The sequence below is a fragment of the Poecilia mexicana genome, unplaced genomic scaffold, assembly GCF_051168715.1.
Source record: "Poecilia mexicana isolate PSO_F unplaced genomic scaffold, ASM5116871v1 scaffold_7, whole genome shotgun sequence".
Classification (NCBI taxonomy): Eukaryota; Metazoa; Chordata; class Actinopteri; order Cyprinodontiformes; family Poeciliidae; genus Poecilia; species Poecilia mexicana.
The window spans coordinates 11,694,849-11,713,372 of NW_028263376.1; the positions used below are offsets into that span (position 1 = coordinate 11,694,849).

Here is an 18,524-nt window from a genome sequence, read left to right on the forward strand (position 1 = left end):
GCCACTTGTGTCACTTCAGAACGAAACACTGCGTCTACGACAACAGTTTAGAAAAATGTTACCTGGTTCAATGACTCTTGATTTTCGCTGCAACATGCAGATAGTAGACTCAGAATTTGGCATAAACATGAGACTATAAATCCATCCTCCATTGTATCAATGGTTCAGGCTGCTGCTGGTAGAGGGGCGGGGGAATATTTTCTTGGCAAGCTTAAGGGACTTCAGTGAGAACTGACCATTACTGAAATGCCTCTGCCTACCTGCGTGTCATTTTGTTCCTTTAGGATCACGACAAACATCTTCTCATGGCTACTTCCAACACGATAATACACCTGGTCAAAAATCTGAATGTTCTTAAGGGCCGGTTGTGCCAGAATATATTGATAAAACCCATTACACTGTTAAAATATCAAAAAATAGCTGTTCGTTTCAGCATTCAGTAAGTGTTTCTTAAAATTAAATAATATTGAACATCTTTTCACACTGGTCAGTCCATCCAGGATTTTGTGATTGTTTTTGTGTAGGTTTTTTTGCTATTAAAATCAAAGATTTTGTTGTGTTAAACTAGAAATATTTGTAAGGAATTTTTATGATACATGCACGAATGTATCATGCTAAATGTGACTGTTATTAATCACCATATCGATCACGGACTATAACTTGACACCAAGTAAGGCTGAGCAGCAGTCACTTAAAACCAATGTTTTTGCCCAATGTTGACACAAAAAAAGCAGTAAATTCAGAAAAAAAATTAGATCTGTTGATTTTATGTAAATTTTGCAAATTTGTGAAAAACTGGAGACTTATTGGTCTAATTTGGAGTCTAGGGGGCCACAGGAATGATCTTTGGAATACAATAGAAGAGGAGCTTGTTTGACAGGTGCAGCCCTAAAATCTGTAGAAACTGTATGATGCCATCATGTCGATATGGACCATTTCTCCAAGGAAGAAGATTCTGACATCATGTTGAATCAGGTCCATGAAAAACTAAAGTATATATGAAGTTCAAACACAATGCAAGGTGTACCTATTGCAACATCAGACAAAAGTTAGAGAAATGTGGCGCTTTTACATTTAAATCAAATGCAAAAAAAAAAGGTTCATTTTTGCATGTCGTTAATTGTCTTACTATTGAATTTGCAGAAGCATAGCTGTTTCCAGAACTTCAACCTTGCCATATGAATGTCTATGATTTTAAGCTCTTGTGTGTGATGGGCTTGGTTGATACTTTTTTTTCTTTTTCAACTCAAACCCTCCCATGACCAAAATCTATGTGCTTGTTACAACACGACTTATTGTTTTCATAGTAATCCCTGGATCATTTTACAGCAATTTACTTTCAATCAGGCTGTCATAGAAAGTCCTTACTTACGACTTTGCTTGACTTTAGCTCATTATCCTCGCTGTCGGTCATATGCATTAATTTTACTGGGAGGATTTACGAAGTATTTCTGTGCTTTTATGCAAAAATGGTGTAGGCTGAACTTTAATGCAACCTGCAGAACAGGTTCAGAGCAATACTGTGGTGTTTGGACTGTTACCCCACCCACCTATTCATCTCCTCCTCCTCCTCTCGGCCCGTGAAAGACCTCCGCTCCTCGGTGTCTCTCCGCACACACATTTGGGCTTTGTTTGCTCCTGCTGCTTCCTCCTAAAACACGAAAGGCACCGAACATTGAATCAAAATGGCCATGGTTCTAGCTTACTGGGACATTCGCGGGGTAAGTTGAGCTTTTCAAGCTGTTAATGGCAGACGGTGACACCCACCAGAGCCAGCCAGCTTTCTTTTCACCCTCCACCGCCACAGTCTTTTACTACTGTTCCTATTATATCTGGTCGTCGAAGTTAACGATGTTATTTGAGGCGCTAGCTAGCCGCTAAAATGTTGCCGACTGTGCGCGTGCAGCCCTTATCAGCGAGGCTAGTAACGGTTTTATGGTTTGAATTAATTAGCTGGATTAACTGAATTGCTCACATTTTGTAATCTGGGTGATCGTCTGACAGACTGTGGGCGAGACTTTATTTAAATACGAGAATGAAATCATAATATTATGACTGAAGTCCTTTTAACACTATGAGAATATGAGCAGAATAAAGACACAATGTTACCAGAAGAAAGTCGAGAAAACAAAAAGCTTCGAGTGAGATCTGACCCAGCTCTTTAATCTGTATATTTCTTTCTTTGAACGACAGTCGTAAGCATTTTTTTTTATCAGTAGCAAAAGTCCTGCTACTGATAACAATTTGATGTTAATCTGATAAAATAATAAGTATTTCAATATTTGTAAAATTAATACCAAAGTATAATTTCTCAAGACGCTTAACATTTCTCTTATTTTAGCGCAGTGGTAAGACTACTCCTCCGTAGTCTTACCACTCAAAATTACTACTTTAATTCTTAAAAAGAAAACTACTCTTTGTCTGGCCCTAATACTCCGTCTTACTACAAGGTTAGGCAAGTGGCGTTTATGGGTAACTTGAAACGGCTGAGCACTAAAATGCCTCAACCTGGTCCAAGATCAGGCAGATAATCTTTAAGTCACTGTATGGTTAAGCTTGACTTCAACATACTGGTACTCTTATCAACACCTGAAGGTTGGGTCTGGGTCAGTGGTTCTTAAAACTGGTTTTAATAGTACACACAAATACTAAACTCAAGTAGAACATTTACTGTGATATTTTGCTCAAATGCATAAGTATACGGGGAAGTAAAACTCCTTTGTGCTGTCTGATATGGGTTATATAACCCACACAGTCTTTATACAACTACGCTGGTTTCCGGTTAAGAGTGTAATTTAAGAATATTTTATCATCTTGTGGACAAGCACTGAACTATGTCACAGGGATTCTGCAGCCCTGTGTCTCTGGAAGGTCCCTGAACAGGACCTGCTGATGGTTCCTCATATTAAGATGATAACAAGGGGGAGACAAAGCATTCTGTTCAGTGGCCCCAAAGTCTGAAACTCTCTTCCCTTAGACTTGTGATTGGTGGACTCTTTTCAAAACTGCATTTTCTTAATTTCTTTAGATTGTTTTTTTTAGACAACTTTGACTTGTGAAGTTTTTGTGATTTTTTTTTAAATATGTTGAAAAGTTCTACATGTATAAAGTGCAGCATGTAAGATTTACTTTAGCTGCCTTTTTACTGATTAAATGAGAAGTCTGCCTCAATGAGCCACAATTCAAAACAGCTATCACTTTATTTGCATAGAGGCTAATTTATTGTGGTTTTAAAACTACCTTTTCATTCCAATTTAAAGAAATTGTGGATTTATGAGAACACCAAATGAGTGCCCTTTAGAGAGCTGATAACCAGATGAGTGACTACAGCCAGCCTGCTGCTAGGATAGACTGTATATAATTAAATAAAATGTAATTACAGTTACATACAAGCCATGTAACAATTAAACACTTAATCGTATATGTTTGGTTGTATTTTAGAAAACATCTAGGAGAATACCTGACTTGTGTACCGTAGCAAGAGAATTAATAAAAATTGAAACAGCCTGTTTTACAGGTTTGCTGCTCCCAGTTTTAAGCCTTGAAGTTCACTTTAAAAAACCAGGATTTACACCTGCACAAAAAGTCTGGACCAACGGGGAATACAAACTCTGGTCTGTTTAAAGCATATTAAATGTGTCAGGTGTGAATACACTATTAGTTTAGTGCCTATGCAATGTTTTATAAATGAGACTCCTGAAGTGTTTGTTCATTTATGTCAGATATGGATATGATTGTAAGCTTGTACTTTGGCATTTTACTTACAAAATAATGCTTCCTGGAGAGAATATTAGCTCCTAATAAGGAATAGTATCAAAAATATAAAACTGCTGATTCATGCGACTTGCACATGAATCAGCAGTTTCATGTGCTGATTCATGTGACTTGCACTTTTCATATGGCCATTCATCATTTAGCCTATGATGCATTGTTTCTACTTTGCAGCCTCTTTTGTTAATTATTCACCGCCGCATGTATTGGTGGTCAACAGTCATACTGATATAACAAACCAATTTATATGCAATGGTTAATTTTTAATTTTTCAGAGCATGGCCTTTTTAAAATGGCCAGTTTTGTTAAAGACTACTAATGACAGCAAATAGTAACTTTCAGTTGGGTTAGGTAGAATGCAAAACAAACATAATGTAATTAAAGGAAATGTATTTCAGTACATGTGGTATTGAACTGTTTTTGGTGATTTGTAATTTTTAGATTGTGGCTTTCATTTGACATTGCGTCAAATGTTTTGTAAAATAAAGTATTTTTGCTTGCTGCATATTACAATTGGCATTACACATTTTTACAAGCTAGAAAACAATCAATCTTCATCGTCAAAGCAAAAATAATTTTTGTGTAGCCATGTGACTTTAACCTGTACGACTAGATCAGAACATAATGACATCTTCTCAATTAGCTTATAGCCTTAGTCTTTTCCTCTTGATGACTGCGGAAGAATGCAACAGTTATGTTCATCCTTGGTAAATGTATATTTGTTTGCGAATGTGTTGAGGCTCTGCTGATGTTGGGTTTTCGTAGAGAACTGTTTAAGTGTCCCATTGGAGACAAATGGAGAGACTTTAACTTGAAAAGGTTTTCATGAAGACAGTGAGTGGCGAGATAATTACATTACAGCACATAGAGAGTGGTCAAGTGTCTTTTTCACAAGCTGTTGTCTTAATGTGATTTAAAACTTAGACACTAGACTCGGTGAAGTGATGAATCATATAATCATCCTTTGAGAAGTTGAAATCTAAACCTTACATAAAGCCTAGACAAGTCTCAGTCTTAATACTTAAATAATGCTGTGAATGTTTGTTTGTTTGTTTTGTTTATATAAAACTGGATAATTCAATTGCGCGTCTTCTGAAGTTTGTCCGTGTCTGTATTTGGTGTCAAAGTCAACCCTGACAATGAAATAATTTCTCCCCATTTTCTGAATCCGTGCAGCTCGCCCAGCCCGTCCGCCTCCTCCTGGAGTACACCGGCACTGCGTATAATGAAAAGTTTTACACCTGCGGTGAAGGTGATGCGCTATTTCAGCTAACAGATCAAGAAAATCCACTACATTACCACTACATTAGAAGATTTGAATAAATCACTCATTTCTCTCTCTTAGCTCCGGACTATGACAAAAGCTGCTGGATTGATGAGAAGGAGAAACTTGGAATTGACTTCCCCAACGTAAGAATTGTTCAGCTTTGCTTTCACCGTAGAGCAGGCTCAAGTGTTTTGTTGATGATGATGATGATTGACCCTCACTGTAGCTGCCCTACCTGTTGGATGGGGACAGGAAGATAACGCAGAGCAACGCCATTATGAGATACATCGCTCGCAAACACAACCTGTGTACGTATTGGGGTCCTTCATTCATAATACAAAATCAAGGGTTTTTTTTTTCTTTAATTTAATAGTTTTGTGATGCCAAATGTTCTTTCTGTGGACTTTGGGGTGATGACAGGTGGAGAGACGGAGGATGAAAAGGTCAGAGTGGACGTGCTGGAGAACCAGGCCATGGACTTTAGAAACGGCTTTGTGAGGCTGTGCTACACCGACTTAGTAAGTAGATGTTCTTTAAATGTTTTCACATTAAATCTTGGACGCCCACTAAAGTCGGCCTTCCCTCCGTAAAATCAGGAAAAGCTAAAGCCAGGATACCTCAGCTCGCTGCAAGGTACGCTGAAGCAGTTCTCCGACTTCCTGGGTGACAGGAAGTGGTTCGCTGGTGACAAAGTAAGTTGTCTCAGTTTGAGTTTATATTGAAAGCTAAAAATTAAGCTTTATAGCTTTGATCCAATAGTAATTCATCTAATTTGCTGGTTGCTGCTCTGGCCACCTTTCAGCTGATTAGTTGTTTTTAAGTATGTTCTTTAAAGACCAAGTTATTGATGCAAGCGGATTTAAAACATGCTGTGAAAACATCTAGCCGTCAAATTTTAAACTGTGTGAGGAATCAGTTTGGTCCCTTTGAGCTTCATTTCAGCTGTTACAGAATTACACCAGCAGGGGGCGGTGTAGGCTCTATGCAGATTAAAATATTTCAGATTAAAGTGAAAAAAATATGTAATTGTTATTTTTAAGCACACTTTTTTCTCAGATTTGGCTCCAAAATTATCAAAACCTTCTGCAAAATGTGTTGAAGGCCACAGTAAAGGGTTCATATGCAGTATGGAAAACACATGATTTGTGATTTTTGTGTGTGTGTGTGTGTGTGTATTTTTTTATTTATTTTTTTTGTATTTTTCAGGTCTGAATAAGTTTAGAAAAATACAAACTTATTTGTATTATTTGTATTTCCAGACTTTGTCCCCTATCCCACTGTCTAGTTTCTCTTCCTCCTTGGTGTCCTGGCCTCCTTCTTCCTTCCTTAGTTCCTTCCTTATTTTTTTCTTCCCCCATGTACTCCATTCTCTAATTTTTACCAACCCGAGCTCCTTTTTTGTCCTCATGTCGTTCCATAGTTGTCTGTCCTTCCTTTCTTGCTTCTTTCCTTTCTGCCCTCCCTCTCACCTTGCCGTTCATTTTTTTCTTGTCCTTTCTTTCCTTACTTCCTAGCCACCTAATATCCCTGTCTTCCATTTTTATCTTTCCTTTCCTCATTGTTTTCCTTTATCCTTTCTTCCAAGTTACCTCATCTAAAAAAAGAATACCTTGAATATCTTTCAGAAATTGAAACTCTTCCTATGAAGATTAATAAAAATACCTGAACTTTATCACAATATTCAAAATTTTCAGATGTACTTGTATTTCTTCCTTTCTTACATTGTCTGGTTATTACAGTTCCATACTGAAATCCAATGTCTGCCTCCAATTCTTTGTGAAGTTTTGTGTTTTATGTCTCAACATGGGCTTAAAAAATTTTACTTGGGAGTGGGGGGGGATGTAGAAATCCTGACAATTAGAACAAGATCCATTTCTGCTTGAATTATGTGGCAGTAATTAATTCATAACTTAATTTACACATTTGGTGATCTTCCACTTACCCAGAACCACAAACCTGGTGGTTCTTCAGATCGAATGAGCTCCGAACTTCCCGTTATTTGTGTTTTAAGTTTCTGGTGGAAATGAAGATGAGAGCTCAAAGATAAATGAACTGGCACATATTCATTATGAATTCACTGCCTGAATATGACTAAATGCCTGAGTTCATTGTGTACTTTAAAAACTGTTTGGTAATAATTTCCATTCCCATTAGATCACCTTTGTGGACTTCGTCATGTATGAGCTGCTGGATCAGCACAGGATGTTTCATTCTTCATGCTTGGACGACTTCAAAAACCTCAAAGATTTCTTGGACCGCTTTGAGGTGAGAAAACTCTGATACTGGCAGATGTAAAGATGCTGCCATTCTTTGGTTGGTGAGAAACTGTCTTTGTGACATCACTAAGTACATTTATGGAGTAATTACATAACCTTAGATTACGGATTACTTCAGTAATCGGAGCCAGAGGAGCTCATTCCATTTTCCGTTCACTTATCTCCTCTGCTGTCGTTGCAGGCGCTGGAGAAGATTGCTGCCTACATGAAGTCCAGCAGGTTCATTAAGACTCCCGTCAACAACAAGATGGCCAAATGGGGACACAAGAAGGAGTGAAGACGAAACTCACCTCTGCCTTAGAAATACAAAGTGCTTTCCACAAGTGCAACTTACTGGAGAAACGTAAATTTATCATCTTTTTTTGTATCATGAAGGCTTCATGTCCTTTCGGTTTGTAAAGATATGAAGCTGAATGCTTTTAATTTCAATCAAAGCACTTGTTAGTTTTGTAACATGTTTTGTTGACAGAATAAACTAACTAAATCTCACTTGAATCTGATTTTATTTATTAAACTTTCTACAATAAATCATGTGAGAATCATTAATTAAAAAAAAAAACACGATAACTTACTGACGTAGAAATTATTACACAATTTTAGACATATTTATACATGTTCATGGATGATTAGATTAGAGGCAATAGTGCTGATTAGCCTAATACAAAGGTTAGTTATTAACAAGTGAAATAACCAATAGATTACTTCAAGTGACTGTGTTTTTTTTTTATATATATATGCTATACAAAAACACGCCGGGTTGGATGAAGTTCAGCAGATCCTAAGAGTGAGAACGGATCTCTAGATTCAGAGGGATCCAGAACCGTTAAGTCCAGAAGTCTAAGCCTCACAGCTGTAGTTGTTGTCAGTAGCGGTTGTTGTACATTTGTGACGGCTCACTGGCGAGCTGCAGGACAAAAAAAAAAAAAAAGTATTACAGATGTTTTCTCCATGTAGAGATGTGATCTGAGAGAACCGGGGGGTTATTGTTACATACAGGTCACTCATGACGGCTAGACTTTTTCTCTACTAGATAACATACAGTTTTTACACTCCTGACTTCTCCTTTTTGAGACTAATTATTTGGGAGTAATATATAGTATACAGCAGTTGCAAGTAGTATGGTGTTTTAACAAACTTCATAGTGCTGCTAGCCAGATTGTTTTGATTCCAAGGCAAAACATGATTATATTGATTCCAGGAGAATAATCTGAAAGTTGTTTGTTTTGGTGCCCTGCATGCCTGGGCCTTATAGGTGTACAGGTTTAGTCTTGATGCCTCAAACTGACTGTGACCAATCAAACTGTCCAAGCAGAAGAGACGGATGAGCTTTACCTGTCTGTTCATGTCACTGCTGAAATTAAACTACGTGGTTACCCATTTTCCCAGTCATCAGAATGAATCAAAATTAGCATCAGCAGCTTAACAAAAAATTCTGACTTACAAAACTGTAATCAATGAAATTTTTAGAAGAGTGATCACGACTTACTGCAAGTTGTGACTTAACAGCTTGAAGCTGGAAGAAGACTTTTCCAGCTTCTTCCGGGCACACCATCCTGATTTCCTCTTTGGTCATTCCCAGAAGCAGTTTTCCAGTCAGGACACCAAGGCTAGACACAGTGCTGGCCAAGAGAAGTAGGCAACCAATAATTCCCCGTTTATTCTTTGTAAATCATATTTTTTTTTACTGAACAACCATCCTAAAGCTAGAGACTGGTCCTTACATTCTAGAGAAACCTTTGCTCTCGAGCCATGCTTTCACTTCTGCAGAAGAGGAGTTGTAGTCGAGAGTAACCTGGCTCCGTGAGTCCCACTGTGAAGCAGAGTGAAGAAGAGCGTGTTAAATCGGTTAGTTTTGTTTCGATGCAGCGCCACCGTCCACTCGGCTCACCCGCTGCTCTTCCGAGGATTCGTTGTTCTCAACTTGCTCCAAAATGTTTGGAGGAACGTTGCCCTCCTCGTTACGGGAGTTTCGAACAAGCCACCATGGCCTGGATTTCTGGACCACCTGTCAAGAATGGGAGCAGATCATGAAATTTACAGATACCTTGATACCTCTGCAGCTATGATTCACTGCAAAAAACAAGCTGGATAAATGCAAAAAACATGTAAATGGCCTAAAACCCAAAACATTTCACACTGCATTCAGTGATTCACACACTGATGGTGGCAAGCTACAATCTGACACGCTCAAGGACACAATAGAGACAAAAACAGAGCTGGAATCAAACCGTCAACCCACTGACTGCAGGACAAACTCCTACTACCTTCACCACCATCGTCCCAAATTATGCTGTGTTCACTATGTGGTTCTGGCAAACCAGAAAAATTACTTATTTGGTTCAAATCAATAAACTTCTTCTTGCTGATCTATTGTAAAGGCCAGTCTGTAATGTGGACTGATTCTCCCACCTAAGCTGAGGATCTCTGCAGCTCCTCTACGGTAATCAAGGGTTTCTAGGGGCAGTAGATACTGAGACAAATACAAATAGCTATGCTAGGTATAATAAACCAGTAATGTGTACTATAAATCTAAATGTATACCTTTAAGCAATCATGTTGGACCTCTTACCTGAACCACCTCTCCCTGCGTGACGGTCAGCTCCTGCATGTTCCTTGCTGAGAAATTGTACATGACGCGCATGTAGAGCGGAGGCTCGGTCGGGCTGGAACCGCGACAACCAAAACATTTTAACAATTTTCATAACAACTGTGAAGAACAGAGTAAGGAACAAGGAAATGTTTGTTGCGTGCGACCCTGCAGGCACTGCTGATAAAACTCACTACTGAGATGACGGTGATCTCATTGGACCGTTGGACCTGGGCTGTAAAAGACACAAGGTACATCATGATAAGAACAGTGGACATTTAGCTTGTTTCTTCAAACCAAGCATGTTCCAGTGCTGCTTTGTCGAATAGTAAGAGTGGAAAATCATAGAAATGATTGCTCTGGCCTTTTTTCTACATGTAGTGATTTCAACCCCTGTCAACTGGTTAAAAGTTTCACTCTTCCCTGTCATTTCAAAACACATCCAGAACTTTATAGTGTTGTGTTAACAGCTAAACAATATCTTTAAAAACACACACACACACACACACACAACTTAATCTGTTGCTGCAGCTGCTGAGAACCCCATGATTTCTGACATTCCTTCACTTGACGACCAGGTAAGTGTTAACCACCTCAGAGCGCTGAATCGTGGCTCTGGGCGAGTAGTTCCGGTCATTGTTCATTGGTCCGGGCGGGAAGCGCTGGCTGGTGTTTCTGTTCAGTGGATTGTTCCGCTGAGGATCAGGAGGGGAGTGAAGGGGTGCAGGAGGCTGCCAGCCGTCGTAAAACTCCGGGATGTAAGGATCGACATCGCCCGGCCAGGAAGACCTGGGAGCAGAAAGGAGGGTTAAGAAACTGATGCCGACACAGACTATAGAAGAACCACAGTGGTTCTGGTTCTGTTGGACCTCAGAGCAGCATTTGACACTGATGGCCATGACATATTGCTGAAGTGACCGGAGAGCTGGGCAGGACTCTGGAACAGTTCGATCCTGGGAGCCCTCCTGTTTAATGTCTGCATGATCCCACTAGCTCAGGGTTTAACAACAAGATTGGTTGCCATAGCTATGCAGATGATGCTCAGCTCTACATTATGATGTCACCAGGTGGCTCTGAACACAACCATGTACTGAACGGATGCTTTGAACAAATCAACGCATGGATTTGTTCAAATCCATGTCGACCTACTTTCAGCTGGTACAAAGTCGGCTTCCTACCAGCTGGACAGAAACAACAGAGATAAATAGACGGACGGACAGACAGATAAGACAAAGCAACAGTTAGAAGCTTAATAATTATCTTTATGAGTTGATTGTATTTGGTAGTTTGTATTTCAAGGGTGCAGTTTGTTCCAAAATTAAAGACTTCTGGGACGCATACAAAACACCACAGCACAGAGAAAACGCTTTATGCTTTTGTTTTTTGCTACACATATTGATTTCAGATCAAACAAATGTGATTATTAGGAAACATCATGCTGTGAGGAGGCTTTTCTTCAGCAGGGAGAGGCAAGCTAGTCAGAGCAGATTAAAAAAGGTCCTGGAAGAACCTTTTTTCTTTCCCCTTATAATCTGCTACTTTGTGCTGATTCATCACATAAAATCCAAAGGTTGTCAGTAGAGATTGACTTGAGTTGCATCAACCAAAACGCTGATATTGCTGCACTGAGTCTGTTTTTCCATCTATGCTTCATAATAAAACACACCTTTCTGCCATTTTTCCTCTTATTTGAAAATCAACTTAAACTTTGACCCGTATTTATTTATATACCGCTGGATGCCTACGCCCAGTTTGGGCTTGGCGGGTCAAGAAATTACGTGAGTGAGTTGTGTCTGAGGAATTTTTACAAGCTTTATGGAATAAAAAGAGAACCAGGTGCCTGTAAAATCTGACCAACCTGGGAATGCTCCAGCATTCTCCCATATTCATCCAGAGTTGCTTCTTCTGAGGATCCAAAACTTGATTGAGGAGCCTCACAGCCTCCTCCGTCAGCAGGGGGGAGGTGACCGATGGAGGTATATCTTCGGGATACAGAGGAATGGTCTGCGGGAAAAACAAAAAATACATGCACTGTCACAACTGAGACCAGATGGGGGGAAATACCTGGAGCGGGAGGAGCTTACATTTCCCAGGAAAGAGAAGAAGATATCCACATATCGATCAGCGGTGGGGTTGCTCAGGGCTCCATTCAGCTGGGCCTGTGATGTCGAGAAAAGTTTAGTTATTTTTTTCACTGCAGTAACAGGTTACTGCGCGGCCAAACTGTCGAGACCAAACCGGTACGTACCAGCAGATTGAAAGCATATTTAATTTTCTGAAGAAATGAGACATATTCAGTCCAGTGTGGCAGGTTGGATGGCACTGCGCGAAAACAATCACATCACAAACGTAACCATCAAGCGTGTTGTGTTATGCACGTCATCTCTGACGATTATTACCGTTTGATTTGGATTTTTTCTTCTTTGGAAACTTCATCATCTTGCCCTTGCTTTCTTTCTCCTGAGCTTTATTCATAACTTCTGCTACTCTGTCCCCGAAGATCTCCACATCAGTTAAAATATGGTTAAAAATGTCCTGAGGAAAGGAATGAAAACATGAACGGAGGCTGCAGAAGCTCGAAGCTTAGACGGTCTTTTCATTGGGAGCAAAGAGAGAAAGAGAGATGAGGAGAGTTGCTAAAGCACTCACCGTGTTTCTCTCCATCTCCGCTCGCAGCATAGCCATGTCTGAATCTTGAAAATCGGAATAATTCGACATCTCTTCTTGTGGGGTATAGGGACGCGAGTCAGGTCTGTAATCTAAACGGATAAGAGATAAAAATGACAGAAGACGTTGATGGTTACTCAGGTTTGTTGCTGAAATACTTTTCAGAGGACATTTTAACTCACAGAAGCTGGGGGGGGTTGTCTTTACCATCTACGTAAAATAGCTCAAGACTGAATGGACATTTTTTTCCCCCTGAGTTTTGTCATAGATTCTTCAATTAGCTCAACTCTGGACTTAATCAAAGGAATTAATCAAACCCATTTCATTGCATCTCTGGCTGCATGTTTACATCTAGTGAAACTGTCTAAAATTTTTGCAGCCTCTAAAAGGCTATAAAAACCTTTAGAGGCCTTTTACGGCGCCATCTTCCCATCGTCTCCAACCAGCTGCCCTGACCTGCTGAGGAAAAGCATCACAACAGCATCAAGCAGCCGTGTTTCACCATGGAGACGGTGATTTCCATAGTGAAAATCACCATTTTCACCATTTTGTGAGGCAAAGCAGGAAACTGCTTTGCTTCACAAAGCAGTTTCCTCTTGGCCCAAAAGTTTAACTAGATTGTATCTGACTGAGATCCATGGCTGCCTTCTTCCTGTTTATCCATAAAGTCCCAACCCGTGGAGTACGTCGGTAAAGCTAACCTGTCGACTGCTTCTCCAACCCGAGCAGTGGACCTCTGCAGCTCATCCAAAGCTCATACCATGGGCCTCTTGGTTGTTTTTTCTAAATAATGATCCCTGATGTTGTTTTATACCTAAACATGCTTCAATCTTAATTTCGTCGTGATGCTTTTTGTTTGCTAACGTTCTCCAACACAGCCTTCACAGAACAGCTGCGTTTATCCTGATAAAAATAACATCCGTCAATGGATTCCTGCTCACATATGTTCTGCTGAATAAAATCCTAATTAAATACATTGAAGCTGTTGGCTACATGTGCACCCAGCCTCCTTTGAGCGTACCTGACTGTCTGCTGTCCCACTGCGGGGCCACGTAGTCTGCAGGCGGCAGGTTCTCCTCCTGCTGCACAGGACTGAACCTTTCCCGCCGGAAACCGGTTGTACTCTGCCGACTGAAGGTATTCCCAGCATTATTTTCTAAACGTCAAATCTCTCCAGCTTCTCGTAAATGTGACGTTTGCTCAGTCGCGTACCTGATGTCAGGCGTCATTCTGCGTGGCTCCATCTCGCTGCCTCCTCTCTGTATTGCCTTGTCCAGATCAGCCTTAATGATCTCTGCCTGATAAAACAACGAGACCTGCCGTTAATCACACCCTGTACGGGGTAGCAGTTTCACATATTTCCTTCTTCTGGAAGCGTCCTGGGTTCTCGTGAGAGGTAAAGCTCACCCCCGTCTCCTCACACTGGAACATGAAGACCTGAGCGCCGCGCCTGCGCCCTTCCTGCACGGTTAACATCAGCAGAGAGTTGTAGGCGCAGCTTTCCAGCACTGCGCGGGTTTTCACGATGCTCCTCAGAGGTATTGAATCCAGCTCCCCCTGTAAGGTCAGAAGGAGTCGCTACAAATTAATCAACAAACTCATAAAGCCATCATAATCTGCTTATTGAAGCAGATTCAGGCATACTGGATAGATTACAGGAGCAAGTGAACAAAACCAAGTGGCTTTTTGCTCAGGGTGACTATAGACGAACTCCAGAAGAGCCCAAAACAGGAATTAGATTGTTGCATTTCCTTTTGTTTAATTGCATATCATGAACTTCAGATTGTTTGAAAATAGCCTCATGATCGCATGCAGACGGGAGGCAACAGTTGGTTTTCCAAAGTCGTTGCTGGTTTATTTTCCCAGAAACTCACAAAAGTTCAGCTTTTCTAGAGATTGGTCAAACTTGGTGTTTATAAATTAATCAGATGTTTTGGATTAGCAGCACCAGATTATCTGAACAGAACCCAGCCTGTGTCAGTGCTCACCATCAATATACAGAAGAGACTTGATCTGAACTGATTTTCAAATAGGCCTGTCACAATAAACAATAAATCAATTAATCACATAATAAATTAAAGGAAACTCAGTCATTTTCATTTGCTTGATTTATCGTTTTTTTTCTCTTTTCTTTTTATTTTTACCAAAAACTGAATGATAAAAAATCCTCAGTGTGGTGCTTTGGTCTCAACTATCCCTTTTTTTGAAAGATCATTTTGTTTACACAAACTTCATAAATCATTTTATTTGTTGTTTTCTGTATTTATTTTTGGATATTTAAAATGACTTCCAGTTCCAGTGTTTAAATGTTCAGTAAATTTAAATTTATTTATCTTTGAAAGTGTGTTTTTGCCATTAATATCCCATTATTACTATTACATTACTTGGAAATGGTCTTAAAACATCAATATTATCGTTTATCGTTCTGGGACAATTTATCATCCTGCAAAATTTGTTATTGTGACCGGCCTATTTTCAAAGCTAATAACTGTGGATTTCCTGTATATTCCTCATGTTACATCTTTTTACCTCGAATACATTCACCTAATTATTTCATTTCTGTTTGCCAAGTTATTCAGGTCATTATTTAGACAATCAACACCAACCTTGGTCTCAATGTCACAGAGCACGACGTAGGGTCCCTTTATCTCTAAGATCATCTCTTGGGGCCACAGACGACCTTTGCCGTCCAGCTCCTTGAGTTTGGTCACACAGTCGTCCTCTGTCTTCAGCTCCTGGCTGTCCAGCTCACAGATTAACAGATGCTGTGGGAGGAGCGGGTTTGTGAAGAGAAGTTGAGACTAAATTCAAAACAATAAGTGCATCGTCACGCAAGAGCAGATTTCCTACCTCCACTCTGACTTGAAAGCTGTCGGGGTTTTTGTGGAGCGTCTCTGCGTACTCTTTTCTCTGCACTGATGAAAAAAAAAAACATTTTTTTTTTCCTCAGAAAACATAAATATACCTAATTAAGGAGGTGCGATTTGATGTCTGGACATACTGTAGATGGATCTTCCACTGGGTCTGGACATGCTTTGTCTCTGCAGCAGGGATTCTTTGGGCTCATCTTGGTGAAACGCTCGCCTCTGAGGGAAGTCCTCCTGAGAGAAACCCCTGAACGAGGAGGAGGAGGAGGAGGAGGAGGAGGAGGAGGAGGAGGAGGAGGAGGAGGAGGAGGAGAAGAAGAAGAAGAAGAAGAAGAAGAAGAAGAAGAAGAAGAAGAAGAAGAAGAAGAAGAAGAAGAAGAAGAAGAAGAAGAAGAAGAAACTATGTTTTTGAGGCAACTGGACAGCAGCCAATTAAAAAAAAAAACTTAATATGCTCAGTTTCAAAACATACAAAGAGGCATTGATAGTCTCTTTACATTTTACTTCCAAGGAGCCAGACCTTTTTTTTTCTACAAAGTTGTTTCTATCAAAGGTTTCATCAATTTGTTTTGACTTTTATTATTTATTTTTTTACTCATTCTCTGCCCAATTATTGTACGTGTTAATTGTGCCACTGTGAAGGCTGAAGGGAGTACAAAGGTTAAGGAGAGACATGTTTCCAGGACGAATACACTAAGCACACCCAGTGAGCAATGTCTCAAGGCCATATCTTTAGAAAATTCTTTAAAAATCCAGCAAACAGGCACACAAGTTTTAGCGAAAGTTTTTCAAGCAGTGGTTCTTCATAAGTTAACATTGGTGACGCTGAAACACAGCTAACACTACGGCATCTCTGGTGTTTTTCATTGACTCAGCTGGAAATAATGAGGAAAATACATTTCTGTGAGATAGACTGCAAGTCAGAACAACCCAACAACACCGGTTTGTTTATAAAGCCCAGGAGCCGTTTTACATCTGAAAAACTCCAACTTTCATCAAGCCTGAATTAATATTGACTGCGGAAGTCTGGCTTCTGGGAAAGAAAGCATGAATAAATGCGAGTTGACTGTGTTATCAGCGAGGGTGAGACTTTTTAAGAGTTGGAGAGCTTTTAAAATCCCAGTCAAACATGGCTGCTTGTTAAACATACCTCGGGGAGTAGGAGAAAGGTCGGCCGTTTCCAAGCATTGTGGATCTACTGAGGTCCACACGTCTGGGCGGAGGGGATAATCTGGAATTTACCCCAACCAGCGTAAAAAAGGACGTCTGTCAAGGCAACAACAAACAAATCAGGCCTTGTCCGGCTCCAGATAACCATCTTCTAACTGGTCACCTGTTTTCCTATGTGGACAGGCGGATAGTTTTATCTCAAATCCACTTCATTTAGCAGTATTCAGTATTCGGGGCCCTTATGTAGCTATCCTCTGTGTCAGTATTATTGGCTGTCACGTCATATTTGTATAGTTTTACATTTTTGCACTTATGTTACAGTTTTATAAAGCTCAACATCCACAGTCAGCCTAAGTTTCACTTAGCTGCAAATGGCTTTTTACACGGTACAACCAAAAGTTTAAGCCCTACGCTGAGTTTTAAGATAGTTTTTAAGCTTTGCAGATTAATCTAGTCTCTTTCTGACTGTCTGGCTTTTCTTTCATTTACATCTCGTACTTAAATGCTGTTGAAAAAGCTCAATCTGAGCTCTGGGTTATTCTTTTACCTAACGTGAAAATGAAAGCTGCGGACTCTGGCAAGAAATTTAAAAGGCTTCTTAATGACTTTCACCAGTTGAAAAAGTTCAATATAAATGTTTTTATGTCATTCAACTGTAAAGAAAGAAGCTGGTCATACAAACACGACTCATTTTGCACTATTGTCTATGCATATCTTCTTGTAGCCTTTTGACCCGTTTGAGGCGATTCTTCGTAGCCATTTTATCCTTTGTTGCAACTAGTTTACCGTTTTTACAGAGCTATGGGTATCTTTGTCAATTGTTTAAGTTTCAAAAGGTTTTATTTCAAAGCTATTTCTATAAATTCACACTAAGCAATGATTTAAAACAAAAGGGCCTTTATAGTTGGCTTACCCAGTTAACTTCAGCATTTGTTTTCCGTTTCTGATCTGACCAGAGCAGATTAACATTTCTTACAAATGTAATAATGCTGCTTTAGTTTCAATAAAGATCTTCAGGGAATTTTAATCGCCAATGTGAGCCTCTTCAGCAAAAGAACTCAAAAGTGTTTGCTTTCTACAACCGAGCATTGATTATTATCCAAAACTGTCCTTGGTAACCTAAAAGAAGGCATGAAAATGAGATTCAGAGATTGTTGGCACTAAAAGGGCAATGCTGAGTTAATCAGTTACAGAACCTGTGATAAATTCTGGGTTAAAATTAACAAAAAACTGAATAATAATCAAACTGTTCTCTAGATTTTTCCTCATGACTGAAAGAACAAAAGCGGTGCATCAGCTTTGTGATTTTGGCCGTTGTGTTCACTTCTGATTTACGCTTCAAGATGTTAATTTAAAGCTTTTTAGCTGATCATGTTTGACCAAAAAACCTAAACTTCAGCTCTGTATTTTAGCCCCAAATTTAACACATACCTCCTGGATTTTATGCAAGACACAAAGTAAGTTTCACAACTAACAGAAAGCCACTTTCTGTAAAAGCAAGCACATTTTCAATCTTAAAAAGAGCAACCAAAGCTGTCACCAATAAAGGTTTATTTGTCCAGCCTCCCCTCGTATAAAGCCCAGCAGATCGTTCAGGACTCACCTCCGCGTATCAGCTCCGCTCCGGAGTCATCGCTCCGGTCAAAATTAACTTCCCTCCGACACGTCTGATGGCAGAAAACATCTGATACTCAAGACCATCGCCTAGAAAACGTCCTGGACTTCCGCCTGTAAACTCAAGGGTCAAAGTGCAACGTTCTTTCAGAAGTGACGGATCGAGAGGCGGCCTGATTTGCCACCTGAAGGACAGAAACGCTGTGACTCATTATGACTCCAAAGGGTAGGTGCAGCTTTATATAGCCTTCTTCAGACTTATCTAAGGTCTCAAGGATTGTTCCGCATTTATGCAACAAAGCAGC

General features: G+C 39.9%; 2 protein-coding genes across 2 annotated transcripts; one reads left to right on the forward strand and one right to left on the reverse strand.

Annotated features, from left to right (window-relative positions):
- The first annotated feature begins 1,559 nt into the window (after positions 1-1,559).
- Positions 1,560-7,803, forward strand: LOC106918525 (glutathione S-transferase Mu 3-like). The gene is made up of 8 exons (XM_014988373.2): positions 1,560-1,721; positions 4,948-5,023; positions 5,117-5,181; positions 5,265-5,346; positions 5,459-5,556; positions 5,635-5,730; positions 7,193-7,303; positions 7,496-7,803. Exons 1-8 carry the CDS (start codon positions 1,686-1,688, stop codon positions 7,589-7,591), a joined length of 660 nt encoding a protein of 219 aa, XP_014843859.1. The 5' UTR covers positions 1,560-1,685; the 3' UTR covers positions 7,592-7,803.
- On the reverse strand, positions 7,801-18,510 carry eps8l3b (EPS8 signaling adaptor L3b). The gene is made up of 20 exons (XM_088007054.1): positions 18,209-18,510; positions 16,586-16,701; positions 15,570-15,682; positions 15,419-15,483; positions 15,175-15,333; positions 13,976-14,125; positions 13,781-13,866; positions 13,590-13,699; positions 12,551-12,660; positions 12,301-12,436; positions 12,150-12,223; positions 11,986-12,060; positions 11,760-11,905; positions 10,495-10,690; positions 10,096-10,136; positions 9,884-9,977; positions 9,203-9,319; positions 9,036-9,124; positions 8,801-8,933; positions 7,801-8,218 (listed from the first exon to the last, which is right to left on the reverse strand). Exons 2-20 carry the CDS (start codon positions 16,621-16,623, stop codon positions 8,177-8,179), a joined length of 1,974 nt encoding a protein of 657 aa, XP_087863180.1. The 5' UTR covers positions 16,624-16,701; positions 18,209-18,510; the 3' UTR covers positions 7,801-8,176.
- Between the last annotated feature and the right edge of the window lie 14 nt (positions 18,511-18,524).